The sequence below is a fragment of the Mesoplodon bidens genome (genome assembly GCF_964165515.1).
Source record: "Mesoplodon bidens genome assembly, chromosome: 19".
In the NCBI taxonomy this organism is placed as follows: Eukaryota; Metazoa; Chordata; class Mammalia; order Artiodactyla; family Ziphiidae; genus Mesoplodon; species Mesoplodon bidens.
This window is the reverse complement of record NC_138179.1, coordinates 43137023-43155303: the sequence shown is the minus strand read 5'-3', so window position 1 is coordinate 43155303 and position 18281 is coordinate 43137023. Positions and strand designations below refer to the sequence as shown.

Genomic DNA, 18281 nt, shown 5'->3' with positions numbered 1-18281 from the left:
AGAAGAGGCTGACATCTCGTGGCTCAATTTACACTATTTTAGATGCTGATGGGGTCACTATTCTACCATCTGCATGGGTTTTACCTGGTCACACTGTTCTGGTATTCAAAACGTGATGTTATTTAAGAGGAACCATCAATTCCATCTCAGCAAAAGTAAAAAGAGAATGAAATTGGTTCATGCAATATGCGGCCTAGTTCAGCACCAATCAAAGGATTGCTTTTTTATGTCCATAAGGATCATGAAAGTGTGCTGTCAAGTATGCAGCTGTATACATTAACAGTCTCTGAAGGCACACAAATCAGATAAGAAGTCAAAGTACCGTTAAAATGCCCAGAAGTTTAAGGAGAAGATACAAATAAGCAAATAAATAGTTAACAGGTAATTGTTTTATAAAAAGTGATATAATCAGTTGCTCTGCACTTATGATTTCAAACAGGGATTAAAACTAATTTGGAACATAGTGATGATGGTATCAAAACAGCAGAGGACAAACGACTTTGCTTCCATTGGCCAACGATCATGAGGAGGACCGGGAGGGAGGGAGGCTGGCCGGCGGGGACAGAACACAATTTTATAAGCATCATTTCCCCCGAAGTTGACTTCCTGTAACTATATTAATAACTCGGTGGCTGTAAGAGTCCCACTGTGAGCTGAACTGCATATAATCTTTATTCTCTTCTGAACACTCCTGTTATGTTAAAAGAATATTCTGTTCACGCTTGCTCCCCTAGAGTCTTCCACACACATTACATGCTGATTCGTTCAAACTCTCACCAAAGACTCTTGGACTCACTGAACTGCCTAGTGAGATCCGTTTGAGATAATACATTCCACGTACTCTTGTTAGGTAAACACTGGAGGAGAAGGGAGAATATGAGCCAACAGCAAATTACTAGAAGATAAATAAACCCAAACATGAACAATAATAAAAAGGTAACCTGCCCTTTAAAAAAAATTCACTTAATACTTTTTCTCAGGGAAATAAGATGGTTTTCAAAAGGCCCTATGTGCCTAAAATTTGGTCAAATTGGTCAATATTTAGACAGTAACTCTGTAAACATATTTCTTAGCTTTTTACCACTATTGATTACATTGAGCCTTGGGACAACACTGACACCTGATATTTAAAAGAAATAAAAGGAGACATGATTTTAAAATCCTGGTATCTTGCAAAGGGTGGTCTGTCTAGTCCGTTTCATATATGTGACTTTCTAAGATGTTAGGTGTCCAGAAGGCTGTTCACAGTCCCGAGTTAGTGGAACACATCATCATCGTGGGTGAGCCTTCTCTTTTGTTTTGCCGTTTTCTTTCCTACATCCCCAGCCTGTCTCAATACCCCATAGGCACTCACATCTATTTAATGTATGCCCTTCCGTATTTCAAGTATATGTGCAAACTTGTTTATACTATATTCTTTGTGTTTAGTTTACAAAAAAGGATTATTTTTTCACCCAGTATTATGCATTTTAAAACATTTAAATCAACTTTAATGAGGTACAATTTGCATACAATAAAATGCACCCATTTCAGATTATAATTTGAAGTATTTGACAAATGTGTTATGTCTGTGCAACCAACCACAATTCCCACACAGGACATTTCCACCCCCCAGAAGCGCTGTCCATCTCATCCCTGTATCTGGCTCCAGCAAGCCCAGATCTGCTTTCTCTTGTTGTAGTTCACTCTAAGAACTTCACAAAATGATAAACTATGTACTGTTTTGTGTTTATCTTCTTTCAAGCAGTGACTCATTCATGTTATATCGATAGCTTGTTCCTTTTTATTGGTAAGCAGTAACAGACTAAGTGTATGTCCCCAAATTTGGTCCATTCACCCATGAATGAACATCTCTCTGGATTGTTTCCAGGTTTTGGACACCATGAACACAGCTATGACCATTCATTGCACATTTTAGTGTGGACACATGTTTTCATTCCTCCTGGGTAAATACATAGGAGAATAAGTGAGTTGTATGCTATGTGTATATATATATATATTTTTTTTTTTCGGTATGTGGGCCTCTCACTGTCGTAGCCTCTCCTGTTGCGGAGCACAGGCTCTGGACGCGCAGGCTCAACGGCCATGGCTCACGGGCCTAGCCGCTCCGCGGCATGTGGGATCTTCCCGGACCGGGGCACGAACCCGTGTCCCCTACATCGGCAGGCGGACTCTCAACCACTGCGCCACCAGGGAAGCCCCGCTATGTGTATATTTAAAGTTATTAAAAATGGCTAGGCTTCCCTGGTGGCGCAGTGGTTGAGCGTCTGCTTGCCGATGCAGAGGACACAGGTTCGCGCCCCGGTCCGGGAAGATCCCACATGCCGCGGAATGGCTGGGCTGCTGAGTCATGGCCGCTGAGCCTGCGCGTCTGGAGCCTGTGCTCCGCAACGGGAGAGGCCACAGCAGTGAGAGGCCCGCATTCCGCAAAAAAAAAAAAAAAAAAAATGGCTAAACTGTTTTCTAAAGTGGCTGTACTATTTTCATCCCCATAGCAATGTATGAGTGTTCCAGTTACTCCACATTCTGGCCAACACACGAGCACCTTTCGTGGGTCTGTCGGTTCTTCCTCTCTTTTTGTCAAGCGTCTATTCCAATCATTTGGCCATTTATTTAAAATTTGGGTTGTCTTCTTATGATTGAGTTTTTACAGTTCTTTATATATTCTAGATACAGTTCTTTATATATTCTCAGATACATGTATTGTAAATCTTTTCAACTAGTTTGTGGCTTGTCTTTTTATTTTCTTAACAGTATCTATCAAAGAACAAATGTTTTTATTTTGATGAACCTCAATATATCAATTTTTAATGATTTGTGCTATTTATGTTACATGTAAGAAATCATGAACATTTTCTCCTATGTCTTCATCTATAAGTTTTATAGTTTTGTCTTTTATATATAGAAGATCAGAAATTAATTTTTCTGCTTAGTGTAAAATAAGGGCTGGGGTTTTGATTTTTTGTTTCTCCCAAATGGATAGCCAGTTGTTCCAGCACCATTTGTTGAAAAGACAGTCCCTTCTCCACTGAATTATCTGGTACCTCTGTCCAAAATCAATTGATCATATATGTGGGGGTCTAATTCTGCTCCATACTCCATACTCTGTTCCATTAATCTACATGGCTATCCTTATACCAATACCACAGTCTTGATTACTGTAGCTTTACATTAAATCTTTTTTTTTCCCCAAAATTTTAATAGCCACTTCAAGTTCCCGTTTCATGAGTTGTTTGTTCACACACATTTCTTTCTTTTTTTTTAACATCTTTATTGGAGTATAATTGCTTTACATTGTTGTGTTAGTTGCTGCTGTATAACAAAGTGAATCAGCTATATGTATACATTAAATCTTGAAATGAACCACATGCCTGTTTTTCAAAATTGTTTTGGCTAGACTCTTTGCATTTCTATATAAACTGTAAAATCAATTTCAAAAAAAAAAGGTGTCATTTTGACTGGGATATTGCACTGCATCTATAGATCAACCTGGGTAGATTAGAAGTTTTAAAATATTGAGTCTTCTACTCCATAGGCACAGTATAATTCTCCATTTATTTAGGTCTTTCTCTCTGCAATGTTTCATAGTTTTTGTGCACAGATCTTGCATATATTTTGTTACATCACTCCCAAGTATTCCAGAATTTTGATGCCATAGCTAATAGTATATATTTAAAAAATTTTTCAATTTCCAACTATTAGTTTTTACTTTATAGAAATGTAGCTGATTTGGGGGTATTGATCTTATATCTTGGAACCTTGCTAAAATGCATTAGTTCCAGTGACTTTTTCGTAGACTTCTCATGATTTTCTATGTAGATAATCATGTTGTCTGTGAAGAGATTTTTACTTCTTTGCCAGTCTGCATGTCATTTTATTCTTTTCTAGCTTATTGCACTGACTATGACTTCCAGTACAATGTTGAAAGGAATGGTGAAAATGAACATCTTTGCCTTGTTTCCAGTCTTCTGGGGAAAGTGTCTTTCACCATTTCAACTACAATGTTAGCTGTAAGTTTTTCTTAGATGCCTTTTATGAGCTTGAGAATGTTCTCTTCTATTTACAGTTTGCTGAATCAGTTTGTCAAAAAACCGTGCTGAATTTTGTCATATTCTTTTTATGCATCTATTAAAATAATCATATAAGTTTTCCCCTTTATTCTGCTAATGCAATGAATTACACTGATTGATTTTCACATTAAGCCTTGCATTCCTAAGATAAGCCTTACTTGATCATAATACTTTATCGTCTCTCTATATGGTTGGGCTTCATTTGCTAACATTTTGTTAAGAATTTTTATACCTGTTGGAACTTCCCTGGTGGTCCAGTGGTTAAGACTCTGTGCTTCTACTGCAGGCGGAGCAGGTTTGACCCCTGGTCGGGGAGCTAACATCCTGCATATTGTGCGGCACAGCCCAAATTTTTTTTTAAATTGTTTTAAACAAATAAAATAAAGAAAAACAAATAATTTTTATACTGGTGTTCATGAGAGATCTTGACCTGTAGCTTCCCCCACCCCATTGCAGAGTCTTTGTCTGACTTTGATTTTTAAGATAAAGTTAGCCTATTAGAATGGGATGGGAAATGTTCCCCCTTCCTCTATTTTCTGAAAGAGTTTGTGTAAGTGTTGGTATTATTTCTTTCTTAAATGTTTGCTAGAATTCATTAGCAAAGATATCTGGGCTTGGAGTTTTCTTTGTGAGGCTTTTAACTAGGGAATTCAGCTTCTTTATGAAATATAAACTATCCATATTTTCTTTTTCTTTTTGTGTCAGGTTTAGTATTCTGTCTTTCACGAAATTCATCCAGTTCACCTAAGACATAGAATTTATTGGCACCAAGTCCTTCATACTTAAAAGGATTCCCTTACTATCCTTTTAATGTCTGTTGGATCTGTGGTGATGCTCCCTCATTTCTGAAATAGTCGATTTATATCTTCTTTCTGTTTTTCTTGACCATTCTAGCTAGAGTTTAAAAATTTTATTGAACTTTTCAAAAACTATCATCTATTTTCATGGGTTTTGTATATTTCTCTGGTGCATTTTCTATTTCATTTATTTTTGCTGTTTTCTTATTCCTCTCTTCTACATACTTAGGGTTTGATGTGCTTCTCTTTTTCTGGTCTTACAGAGAAAGCTTAGACCATAAATTTTAGACTTTCCTAATTAAAATCTATAAACACCATTACAATTTTGAGATTATTTTTGGTACGTGTAACCGAGTTCAGTAACTTTACCTCTTGCAAACATGATATTTTACCCATGATCCCTAGTGATAAACCCTGAGTCAGTTATTTCACAAACAGTGCCATGAGAAAGGTTATAGCACACACCTTGACGTGGGCTTTTCTAAGCATTCCTATGTACACTAAGAAAGAAAAAGTGCTGCCAACTAAACAGGCACATTATTTATCAAAAGATGGTACTGGATCTCAGATATGTTCAGATGTGAAAATGTACATCCTAGAATCAATGAAATATGAAAGATGATCCATAATGCACAGAGATAATTACAAATACTGTATCTTGTCTTACTGATGACCAGGACTTCTAATACTGAAGTAGCGCCAGAGAGAACCCTTGCTTTATTCCCAATGTCAAAGGGAGGACATCTCAAGTTTCTCCACTAAGCATATTGCTGAAAAGCCCTGTACAGCCTTTACCAAGTTAAGTAAATGCCCGTGACTCCACTTAAATATGCTGGATTAAACATGCACATGGATCTCAACTCCCTCCAAAGAGGAAGAAAAAGAGTAAGACACGGACAAAGAGTACCAGGGAGAAAATACAGCAAATGGGAGAAGCCAATCATCACACAGACAGTCTCAAGTGTCAGCGCTGGGGTCAGGACAGGGTTTGAATCCTGGCTCTACCAGTCACGACCATGCAGCCTCAATCCCCTCCTCCTGAAAGCAGGGCTGAAGGCAGGCCATGCTACACAGGCTTCCTGCAGGGGCTGAATGGGTTAATTCATGTAATGGCACAGCATAATGCTCAACAAGATTGAGCTACTTTTATTACCATAATTTAAAATTTCAACCAATTAAGAGTTGGGCAAGTTGTGGTGACTAAGCAGAGAGAGAATGGAAGCCTTAAACCTCAAAGGGAAAAAGCCAAAAAGAAGTAAGCACCCTCATAATGCAGAATCTCAGAAAGAATGAAAACTGAGGTACCGGACTCACTTGAAGGAGGAGCTGAGGATGAGAGTGCTGGTCCAGAATTTATATAAAGAGTGGTAGAGCCCTAGGGCTGCTCCTCCTTGCTGGGAGAATTCTGGAGAAACTACCCAGAGGTGCTCTGGATGTGGAGACACTATGAACAGCTCAGGGCTGCCTTCATCTTCAGGACTGCCTTTCTTCATATTCCTTTTTGCTTACTGCATTTTCCCCCAGGCTCCTTAAGGTGAACATTTGATTTTTCTTTTATTTTTTAATCTTTGTTTTCTGCTTTAGCTACATCCCACAGACATGAAAAGCTGTGCTCTCACTGTTACTCAGCTTTGAGTATTTCATAATTTTTTAAAAGTATTTCCTTTTTAAGGACTTCATTTTTTAAGAGTAAGATTTTTAGTTTTCAGACATTTTAAAAGCTACCCTTTCGTTACTGAGCTCCAGCTCTATTGTATGGTGGTCTGAGAATAGAGTTTATATGGTATCAATTCTTTGGGATTATTAAAGCTTCCTTTGGAACCTGGTACACAGTTTTGTTTGTTTGCTGTGAATGGTCCACCTATGCTCAAAAGTAATGTGTATTCTGTGCTTGTTTGGTACATGGTCCTATATGCCTACATTAGACCTAGCTAATTAGTCCTGCTGTTAAAATCTAAACTATTTTTCTTACTTTTTATGTAAAAGTTTTTTGGTCTCAGTACCTATGTTCCTGGTGTATCCGTTTCTACCCACAGTCCTTTTGGTTCCCATCTTACATATTTCAAGGCCATATTGTTTGATGCATAGAGAGCCATGATCAGTGTATCTTCTTGATCGTTTGCTCTTCTTACCACAATAAAAGTTTTCTTTATCCTTTCAATATTTTTTAATCTCAGATTTTTCTTTGATGCATATTAAAATTGTCACTCCAGCCTTCTTTTGGTTTCCATATTTCTCCTCTTTCATCCTTTGATTTTCAACCTTTCAAATATTTTGTTTTAAACATGTATCCTGTGATACATGCTATATCATGATGATTTTTATCCAACATGAGAATCACTGTCCTTTGAGAGGTGAATTCAACTCACTAACAATTAGATAATCACTTACATTTCAAAACTTATTTCAGCCATCTTATTTCACATTTTCTATTTACCATGCTTTTCTTGTTTCTTTTTCTACCTTCTTTTGGAGAGAAGAAATCCTCTCTCCTCCTGTGAACATAATATATTCTATTTTCATTCTTTTGGTGGGTACCTCTAACATAGTGAGGCCTAAACCTAGACTTATTTTTCATGATCAATATCTCAGATATTCAAACTTTAATTCTATCTTTCTGGTCTCTCATTCTTTCCGTCTCTACCTCTTTGGTGGGAATTAATCAACCCAGCCTTCCAGCTCTCTAATTTGCCCTTTGGTTATACCCATAATGCTGCCTTTCAATCCACCTCGTAAATTCTTTACTTCGTCAATTGGACTCTTTTTTTTGCAGTACGTAGGCCTCTCACTGCTGTGGCCTCTCCCGTTGAGGAGCACAGGCTCCAGACGCGCAGGCTCAGTGGCCATGGCTCACGGGCCCAGCTGCTCCACGGCATGTGGGATCTTCCCGGACTGGGGCACGAGCCCGTGTCCCCTGCATCAGCAGGCGGACTCTCAACCACTGAGCCACCAGGGAAGCCCCGTCAATTGTATTTTTCATGATCCATACCTCCAACTAATCTTTCTTATTTCTTCTTCCTATTTCCAATATTCTCTCTTATCACTTTGGGTATGTTTATCCTCACTCTGAATTATTTTTCTGTGGTGTAGTGCTTCTGATTTTTACAGGTATAGCTTTTTCTACAAAGGAGAGGTGGTACACCTTCTTTCTTTCCTACTTTCCCTCCTTCTTTCCCTCCTCCCTCCCTCCCTCCCTTCCTTCCTTCCAAGCTCCAGATACAGCAAGGCAAGCTGCACTGTCCAGGGCAATGATGGAAAGAGTAATGTGCACACCAGAGGGTCCACCCTCGGCCTTCCCTCAGCTGCACCTTCTGGTCCTCACCTGTTCCACTCCCCACCCCAACAGTCTCAACCATCCCCAAGGGCTCCACACCATTTCTGACTCGCTGAGTGGACTCACTGTAGGACCCATCAATCTTACTCCCCTATGGCAGCCCGAGGACTGGGCTCAGGGGAGGGAGTCAGCAGCCTGTGCCATTCTGTCTGGTTCAGTTCATTTCTTAGCAGCATAAATCAGGTTTCCGCATGTCAACTTTTTTTTAAAGGAGCTCTGTTACAATACATTATGATATTCATCTCAATTGCGTGTATGTCAGAGACAGGAACACTGAGAGTACATCGTCTAGTTTGGGGAGAAAAAATAGTTTCCTCAGAGTGAGCACATGACAAATTACATAACCTGAAAGACTGGAAATTACCTGAAACTGTCCTGGGGTTTACGGAGCAGGACCAGATAACAGTTATGGCCACATTGTGAGGGCCTCCAGATAAGAAAACCGTTTAAATAAATCCCAAATTAAGTTTACTACCACCAAGGTTTATGACGCAAAGTGTGACATTACTACAAAGTAAACTGGTAAGACAATTTCATTCACTAATGTGTCTAGATCGCCTGCCTTCAAACATAAGATACTTCATTTTAATTCAGTTTTTACAAGAAACTGAAAAAGATCACAAAACAGAAAGCACTGATTAAATGCGTAGGCAGAAAGTTTGCTCTCTAGCAGAGAAGTTGTATTTTAGAAAACTGTACAGAGAATAAATGGTTAACCCTAGTATCAAACACCAGCAAGAATTTATGTTTCCAAAAGTAATTCTGACTGATTCTTGGTTGAGTCTTCAAGACAAAACACAAAGCAAATGCCAGAAGGGTCACAAAATGCAAAGCAAGCGTCTGCAGTGAGACAAGCAGGACACAGCGCGGGGCCCAGCCGGATGGACAATGCAGGGTCTCACAGTGCAGCTGCAGGGCGGGGTGTCTGTGCAGCTGCCTCTCTCTCTGGGCAAAGATGAAGACAAGGCTTTCTGTGCTGGCAAATTTTCGGTAATACTATGCCATTAACATTTAAACTCCTTGAAATTACTCAATTTAATTGAAAGGAAGGAAACATGTTTCTTGACCTCTATTCAATCGAAAATGATGCCTGCCATTTTCATTAACAGACAATACAACTGCATGACACACAATGCAATGGGCATCAATCTATTTTACAGCAAGTCCCACAGCAAATTAAGTACCACTGAGTTATAATTTCAGTAGCACACAAATATATCCATAATAAATTTAAGATGGTATTCTGCCACTCAATCTACTAAGTAGAAAACAGCCTAAGGAAAAAAACATATTTTGGATTCTTATCCTATATTGATGTATATGGTGAGTAAGGAAATCACTTACAGGAAGAGTAATGTAATTGCTCACTTCAGAATTACTAAAATTATCAGTTTCTGAAAATAAGATTGAGGCAAAAATGAAACAAAAATCTGAGAATTATGTCTCCCAACAACTACTTCATCATCAAATAAGATTTATAAGCATACTCGCCAGCAAATATATGTACACATATTTTGTACATATAACGTAAGGCTGTATTCTGTTTACAAGGTATATAACTTTCTTTAGCAACTGTGCCTTACATGACTGCAGTTTTGTTAAAACCATCCTCTTAGTTATACAGGAACCTTCCCGAGCAAAGGTTTTTCCTAGGTTATTTATTGTTCGGGTTCACTGACCAACAGGTAAGTGCAGCAGTCATTTGAAGGTAAAAGCCTGGCTCCATTCTCGAAAGCAGGGGATGGCAAACTATGGTTCCCAGGCCAAATGTAGCCCATTGCCTGTTTTTGTAAATAAAGTTTTATTGGAATACAGTCATGCTCATTTGTTTACATACTTTCTATGGCTCTTTCATGCTATGACAACAAAGCTGGGATCCTCGGGCTCACAAAGCCTAAACTATTTACTATCTGACCCTTCACAGAAAAAGCCCATGGACCCCTATTCTAGAGCTACTCTGAGCTTACCTGAATAATAAAACCTAAAGCCCTATACTTGGTTGAATAACACAGAACATCAGTACAGTGAAATATTATGCAATCACTACAAATAACATTTACTAAGAGTTTCTAATAGTCAAGGATAAATAAGTTTGTTATGCTAAGGTTTAAGTATATGAAATTGTAAATTTAGTCTAATTACATCAATGCAAACATGTACATACACAGAAAAAAAGACTGACTTTTTAACCAAAAAGTTAACACTAATTGTGGTAATGATGGTAAAATCTTGGACAATTTTTTCCTCCTTTTTACTTTTTAGTAAATTTTCTACAAAGAATGTATATCCCATTTTTCACTGGAAAATATTAAACTGACTTTTAAATTGAAAAAAAAACTTAACCCTAAAAATATAAGTATTAATACTATCTGGCAAACTGTCTCCTTTCTTCATGTATAAAAAGGCTGGTGTCTTTTTTTTTTTTTTAACTCAGCTGTTACAAAGAAGTACAGAATTCCCTTGACAATTCTTTCCATGAATATGGTCTACTGCCATTCACAGGCTAAGGACACTCAGTGAAATGTTATGTTCGATCTAATTTGAATCCCTCAGTATGCAGAAAGTGGTTAATTGTAAAAGATCCACCCACCCGGGACTCCGCTTAATCATTCCAGGCAGTGCTTATCTGACGACCATCATCCACAGTCGTGATGTACTGACCTCAAAGTCCATTCTCTGGTAACTGCATTAGTTTGATTTTTCACTGTGCTTCCTACTAAATGCTTATTTTTTAAAAATTTAATTATATATTAACTCCAAAAAGGATTTCAGGTAGGTACCAAGACAATGCATCGCATCACGGTGGAGTGAAAGCCTACTGCCTGACCCCTGACCTGAGGGCAGGGACCCACAGCTGCCAGTGAAGGGACGCCACGTCCTTCTGACCCCTGGTGGAGGACGACAGGGCCGGAGACATGGGGGAGAAACAGATAAACTCGCTGCGCTGGCAGCAGAGTGTGGAGTGGCATGGGCAGGAGGCCCCGTCTGTGCTCTTCCTGCTTCTTCCCTCGCCAGTCCACCCCTCCACTCACAGCCCCCTCAGATGCAGCACCCAGCCCAGGGTCCCAGAGCACAGCTGGTGTGCACCGTCAGTTCCGGAGTCTGGGTGCACAGGTGCAGTAAGGGCAGGAAATCCACAGGGAGGGGCAGGAAAATGAGTGGGAATGAGGCCTGTTGCACCGCAGATTCTGGGGTGTGTCTGTGGGCCCTCCTGCCGAGGGTCTACGGCCATTTCCACCTTCCTGCTTTAGTTTGGATCCTGATCTCACTGCTGTGATAAAGGCCTCATTTGACCAAGGTCTCCCCATCCTTACATGGATTATCTTCTTTAAACACTATTCTTAAGTCATTTCTCCATATAAACACCTTCCCCCACCAGTCCTAGGAGGAGCCAAGGTCCTTGGCCCAACATCAAGGCGGCCCCCCCTTGAATGCCGGCCCACACTCCGACCTCACCTCACCCCTCTGGACAATGTCCTCTCTCTACTGACCCACTCTCGCTCCTCAGGGATGGTTTCTTGCGCTGGGGGCCACCTGCCTGTGGTGCTCTCTGCTCCCCTTCAAATCCCACCGTCTGCCCAGACCCCGACTCAACTTTCCTCTCCTCCGAGAAGCCCTCCCTGATCCCCTTGGCCCTTAGGGATGTCTCTGTTCTCTGGAAACACAAATAGCCCTTGGTGCCACAGATCCATTTAGTCCTTGCTCATGCATTGCCCAAAATGTTCAGATTTCTTTGCCTGGCATGAAGTACCCATTTAGATAATGAATTTTCAGGTCACATCTTGTCTCCTCAACGAGACCGTAAAATTTTCAGGACAATATGCTTCTTTGTATCGCCTACAGTGCTTACCCATGGGCTTTAAGTACACAGTTGGTATTTAGTAAATTATTTCTTGGATGATGAATAAAATGAACGACTTCCTGAGTCATCTGAATCAGAGATCTTCCTGAGGTCACATTAAATGGCACCATAAACCTTTTCTAACAGCAATCACAGAGTACAGAGAGTTAAACAGAAAAACTCACTTCTAAACGAAAGAACGAAAAGACCTACAGTCAAGGGCAGCGCAGCCACGAAGAAAGGAGTGATGCTCAGAGGCAGTGTGGGTGTGGCTGCTGTGCAGCCTCAGCCTCACCCCGAGGTTGGGTCCCCACTCTCCTCCCTTCCCATCAGCCTTAGCCTCTCAGATCCTTCGAGCTTTCTCCAGTTCTGAAGAATGTGTCCGCATCACCTTCAGGTATTTCCAGCTCTGCCACGTTCCCCTTCTCTCTCCACGGGGGAGCTTCCATCTCTCCTGTGTCTCCTGCTTTTCTTCTGTTTTCTGTCTCTCTCCTCCTGCTACCTTCCCCAGCGCCTAGCCCCTCGCTGTAATCTCCCAACATGTTAAGTCAGACTGCAGCCACCCCTCCCGCTAGGAATCCTGTCCACTGTGTCCTTTGTTTCAAACGCCATAGTCCTCTCACCTGTATCTCTATGTGGTTCTTTTCAACATCCCCAGGTCGTAGTTTCACTCTGTTACCAGCCAGCATCTTCCTCCCTTCACCTCCCGTCACGTGCACTGTGCTTGATGACAACAGCCCTGCCTCGCACGATGACTAGCTCAGCTCTCTCCCTTGGAGTCTGCTTTTGCCACGTGTGCTCTGCTTTGTGGGGTGCAGTGGGGAATGGCCCCGGTCAGGCCCTGTATGAGTTGGCTGAGTCGGGGGGTGAGCTCGGCAGCTGGGGGACACCTCCTCCACTAGCTCCTTAGGGATCAGGCATGTTAGAAGAGGCCTCTCCCTGGGGGGGATCCACATCTGGGATTTGGGAGGGCTGGGGTGGGAGGTGGATGCCCTCACCCAGGTGCCGTGGGTCAACCTGATGCTGCTACAGAGGTGAAGCTGCAAGTTCAAGTTCTCATCCAACCAGCAGCTCAAGGCAACCACAGGACCCCCCGCCCAGGCTGTAGTCACCCGAGGGGCCTCCCGAGGGATTGAGCACTGTGTCGTTGCCCCCAGAGTCCTTGCTTGTCTCCCCACTTTCTCCAGGGCTGTGGGGAAGGAAGCAGGACCCTGTGCCTCTGCACTGTTAGGACACCCCGGCAGGAAACGGAGGAAGGCGCCTCCACAGAGTCCAGTGAACCCACGCGGCTGCACCGTCCCGCCTGTGCCTCACCAAGAGCTACTTACCTTCCTGTATATGGGTTCCAGCAAAATATAAAAGGGAAAAGTAGATATTAAAAGAGAGCAAGACGGTCTAGGGGAGAAAAGTGGATTTGGAGACAAGAAGCACACACATTCCACTGTGAGTCCTGCCAGTGATGGAGGGTCTTAAATGCAGGTCCTACTGTCTTGGAATATTCCACACATTTCCTCAGTCATATTCGCAAGAGCTCTCAACTTCTCAAAAGAGTGGCGGTAGGAAAAAAAATCATTATTATTATTATTTTTTACTGCTGAGAATAAACGGAAAGATTCTACTTCAACTCAAGCAAAGAATTCTATAACTAATGAAGGCTTTTCTTCTTTCAAAAGAAAGTCCACTTTCCAGCATGACCCACCTTGGTACTATCTGAGGGCACAGCCACAGTTAGCCACGAAATGGAGAGGGTGCTCCTGGAAACCACGCACGCACCTGACCCAGGGGACAGCGCATCCTGAACCCCAAGAGGAAAACCCCAGCATCCACCTGGGGTCCTGAGCTCACGCCTGTAACTTAGTCCAAAAGACCCAGGTAGATGCCTTGGGTCCCTGCAGCAAACCCCAGGGGGGTCGCTGGGAGTCGAGGTGGGCGCCACTTACCAGCGCAGGGCGATTTTGATGGGGGTGGTGAGGCATGATGTGAATAGGTCGGCCGGAAGGTCGGGGATCATGGGCAGCAGCTCGTTGGCCTCACAGGCTGCCAGCTGAATGCAGTTCTTCATGGACGGGGGCAAAGGCATCTGGGCCAGTGGGTGGTTTGGGTTAATAGCAGCGACCTGCAGGGGGACAGGATGGAAGAGAGCAGCTTAACTGTCATGCACAACTGGAGACTGAGCCGGAAGTGTGACATGAAGGAAAGGACCCATCAACCGAGGCTTAAAACTTGGGGGTTCCTGGCCAAGTCCTCCAGAGAGAGGCCCAGCTGCCAGATCCTCTCCTGGAGACGACCACAAGCTCCAGCCTCAAATCACTTGTTACTTAAGGACTCCTGGGTTATAAACGCCAGGGGGCAGGGCTCCATGAAGACCAGGTGCTGGGGTTTCAGGTGATGATGGCATTGAGGAGGGCAGATGGGGCAGGAAGGGATAATTTTAATCACTGATGGCTGCTCGTTTGTTTCCCAACTTGAAAAGAATGTTTATGTGTCTCGGGTTTTGCTCCTTACTAATAATCCCCTATGTCTGCATGATTGTGTCTCTTTCACACTGGCTATTTCATTTGCTTTTTACAACATCCCCATGAGGTAAGCTTTCTTTCCAATTTAAAAAATCTTCTACAATGAGGAAACAGAGACTGCAAGAAATGACGTGAACTGCCGGTCACCAGGCGAGTCCTAGTCATGAGTACGGGAAGCTGGTCCTGACCTGAGGGCCGTTTTCCACTCCCTCATCCCATCCGGACCCTCCTGAATCTATACCACACACCTGTGACACTAACATGGGTGCTCTGCAGGGTCTTTTCCAAACAGCAGCCTCGGGTGAACTTTGTAAGTTAAATACACACAAAGCTGTGTTCAGTCATATATACCTAACATTGATTACGACATGTAAAGTGTTGTTATTATTAATGCTGATAAAACCTTCTCAAATGGAAGGCAGTAAAAGCTGTACTTCTATTAATAACCTCTTCAGATTATTAATAGAAGGAATAGAAAATCCAGAATACAAATCAAATTCTAGTTTACTTAATACTAAATAAAAATAAAAACTGCTATTTCTAGAGGAAGGGGTTTTTTTTATTGTGGCAAAATATACATAATATAAAAGTTACCATCTTACCCATTTTATTTGTATGGTCAGTGGCGATAGGTACACTCACATTGTACAACCATCAGCAGAGTGGGTTTTTTAAAGCACAGAGAAAAGGGAAGGCAGAATCACTTTTAATCCTTTCCTTGGCTCCAGCTCTACAATCTAAAATAGCACCAGTGAAGCAACCTGCTCCACACAGGAAATTAGTTTCCAGGTCTGCTGTGACAACACGCTAGGAAAGATGTCGGGTCTGGGTGCCGTGTGGGTCTGCGGCTTATCAGACCTGAGTCATGCGGAAAGACGCAGAGGCTGCAGATGTGTCAGAGCCAGGGGAGGCTGCCGGAAGTGGTCTCGACTCGCGTGCTCTGTGGAAGTGCGTCCTCCCCAGCCCAGGAGGGAGGATGACATCGGCAATGGGTCAGGCTCCGGGAGGGGAACAGAGTGCAGTCTTCAACGCTGAAAGGGGCATTGGAGAGGTGGCCTGGGACTGAAGCCAATGCACATTCTTCTTGCAAGCCTTACCACAACTGCGCACAGACGTGATGATTACAGGAAACAATTTAGGAAGAAACAGTCATTTATGTGAAACCAAGATTCAATATTCTTAAATGTTGGTGTGGGTTACTAGTTTTAACTTCTCTGTCTATAATCTGCTTCCACAGTAAATTTACTTTCGGAGAAGCGAAGAACAGGTCCTCTGGCTACAGCCCCCAAATGCTGCAGCCCTTCCATCTTTGCTGTTGCCTGTCACTGAGCTTCTACAGCCTCAGGCTCTCAGAAGTGAAGCAGTGTGTCACACCAAGGCCACCTTTCTCCCAAGTCGGCCTTAGACACAGGCCCCCAGGGGGAGGCGGGGGTGGGGCGGGTTCCCATGCCCTGGCAGCCACGTGGGGTGCTCAGTGGGTTAAGGGCACTTCTGCTGATGTCAGGACGTCTGTGCCCTGTCCTCTGCGGAGGCAGCGCTCCCGTAGCCCCGACACAGCCAGGCGGGGCTGTCAGGTAGTGATCTGCTCAGTGCCTCTGTGTTAGGTCTGCCTCGGGCTGAACCTCATGGTCCACGAGCATTTGGCCCAGAGCCTTGCAAAGTACCCGAGGCAGAGGAGGCACAAGGAGACAGGGAGGCGATGCAGGAACATCTTCATCCCAAGTAAGTCCACTAGAAACTAAATTTCCTAATTCACAGTCATCATTGATAGAAACCTGTATTTCTTAAACAAGCCCCTTGCTGTATGCTGATGTATAAACTGGCAGAAAGCATTAAATGTGGCTGCAGATAATCTGAAGTGTGGTAACACACAATAATAGTCCCCTCAGACTCATATGGGACCTGTTGTCACCACTGGGCACATGACAGCTCTGCACTGGGGTTAATTAGAATCAGTAACATTAAAAAAAATGACATTCAAGACAAACAATTCCACCAACGATTCATTTTTCAAGCTGCTAACCCAGGAATACAAACAAAACAAAAACAAAACAAAACCCAACAGATGAGCTATTTCCAATATACTGTTTTGGTTTTGTATTTATCTAAGATATTGACCTTTTAATTGAAATTAGTCTTTGGAAACAGCTTGCATGTAAACCTAACTACTAGTGATTCAGAGGACTTTTCAAAGGCACCCAGGCTGAGAAGAGAACAGGTCCAGCTGGGAGCCACCACTCACCCTGAAGGGCACACCCCAGATGCACTGTTACCCAAAGGGGCTTCTCCTGGAGAACCTAGAGGCTCAAACACCAGGAAAACTTTAATCATTAAAAGCTCACTAGAGCCTTCTGGAGGATTTGGGAAGGATCCAGAAAAATCTTCAGATGCGATACACAGCAACCAGATCCAAGAAAGACATCTGCTACCTCTTCCACACGTGTGGATAATGTGGCACTCATGCACTCAGAGCTCACGGGAAGGCTGGCCAAGCAGCTCACACAGGCCCAGAACCACTCGCTCCAGAAGCACGGCTGGAGGTGAGTGGGGGTTGTAGGGGGAGCACCTACATCTCTCATTTTCTAAATGAAACTCTGCCATTGTGCTGCTTCTGTTCTTCATATACATATACAAGACATCTTGATAAAGAGATGAAGGCACTGATAATTTCAGAGGAGTCTTTACCAAGCGACTTTCTGAAAATAACATCTACTTGGTAATAATTCCAGTTCTAGCTTAAAGCAATTTTTATTCTCAATTCAATAACACCTACTTACAGTGGACATTTTTGCAAAGTTCAGAGAGAGACTGAGATCTGTAAAGGAATCAGGTATTGCTTACCCAGCTCATTTCAAAGTTGTTAATGGAGCATCTATCATGTGACAGATACTGTACTAAAAATAGCAGATACAAAGTGGCAGTAGTAATTTTTTAATATCTAATTCTATATATATCAGATATTAAATAGTAATTTAAAAAGAAGTGGTACCTATTGCTGGGAACTATGAAATCTAGGCCAAGAGAGCAGGAGTCGTCTTTGTTGGAGGAAGACTTGTAATCATACCGAGAACCTCCCCCCAGTATTTCCCCTAGAGGGCAGCTAAAGAGCATGATTATCCTGAGAGTTTGCCTAAATGGACCGTCCACTATTTTAAAGCCATTTAGTTGTTAGCAATCATTTTCTAAAATGCTCTAGAATCATTCTATAACTCACTAAAGATGCTTAATTAGAAATTATAACCAAATTTCTCCACCATTACTCTTAGATAACTAAAAGAAAGGAGATACTAAAAAATTCTGCAATCCTTTACATCAAGAAGAGAATTTCCATTGGGGGCTACTGTGAATAATGCTGCTGTGAACATCTGTGTACAGCTTTTGTGTGGACACATGTTTTCAAGTCTCCTGGGTATAAACATAGGAGTGGAACTGCTGGGTCATCTGCAGCTCCAAGTTTAACATTTGAGGAACTGCCAGACTGTTTTCCAAGGTGGCTGCGCCATTTTACCTTCCCACTAGCACTGTGTGAGGGTTCAAATTCCTCTACATCCTGGCCAGGACGTGTAATTATCTATCTTTTTTATTCTACCCATCCTAGTGGATGTGAAGTGCACCTCAGTGTAGTTTTGATTTGTTTCCCTAGTGACTGATGATGTCCTTTTCTTACCTTATTTTGCTGGCTAGAACTTCCGGTACTATGTTGAGTAAGAATGGTGAGAATGG

At 42.4% G+C, this 18281-nt stretch overlaps 1 protein-coding gene across 2 annotated transcripts in view; it reads right to left on the bottom strand.

Annotated features, from left to right (window-relative positions):
* The window catches only part of RPTOR (regulatory associated protein of MTOR complex 1), a 339460-nt gene that overhangs the window by 137652 nt on the left and 183527 nt on the right, over nucleotides 1–18281 (bottom strand). For both annotated transcript variants that reach the window (XM_081218128.1, XM_081218129.1), the window contains exon 6: nucleotides 13983–14158. In XM_081218128.1, coding sequence (XP_081074254.1) covers nucleotides 13983–14158 — 176 coding nt within the window. The remainder of the gene's footprint in view (nucleotides 1–13982; nucleotides 14159–18281) is intronic.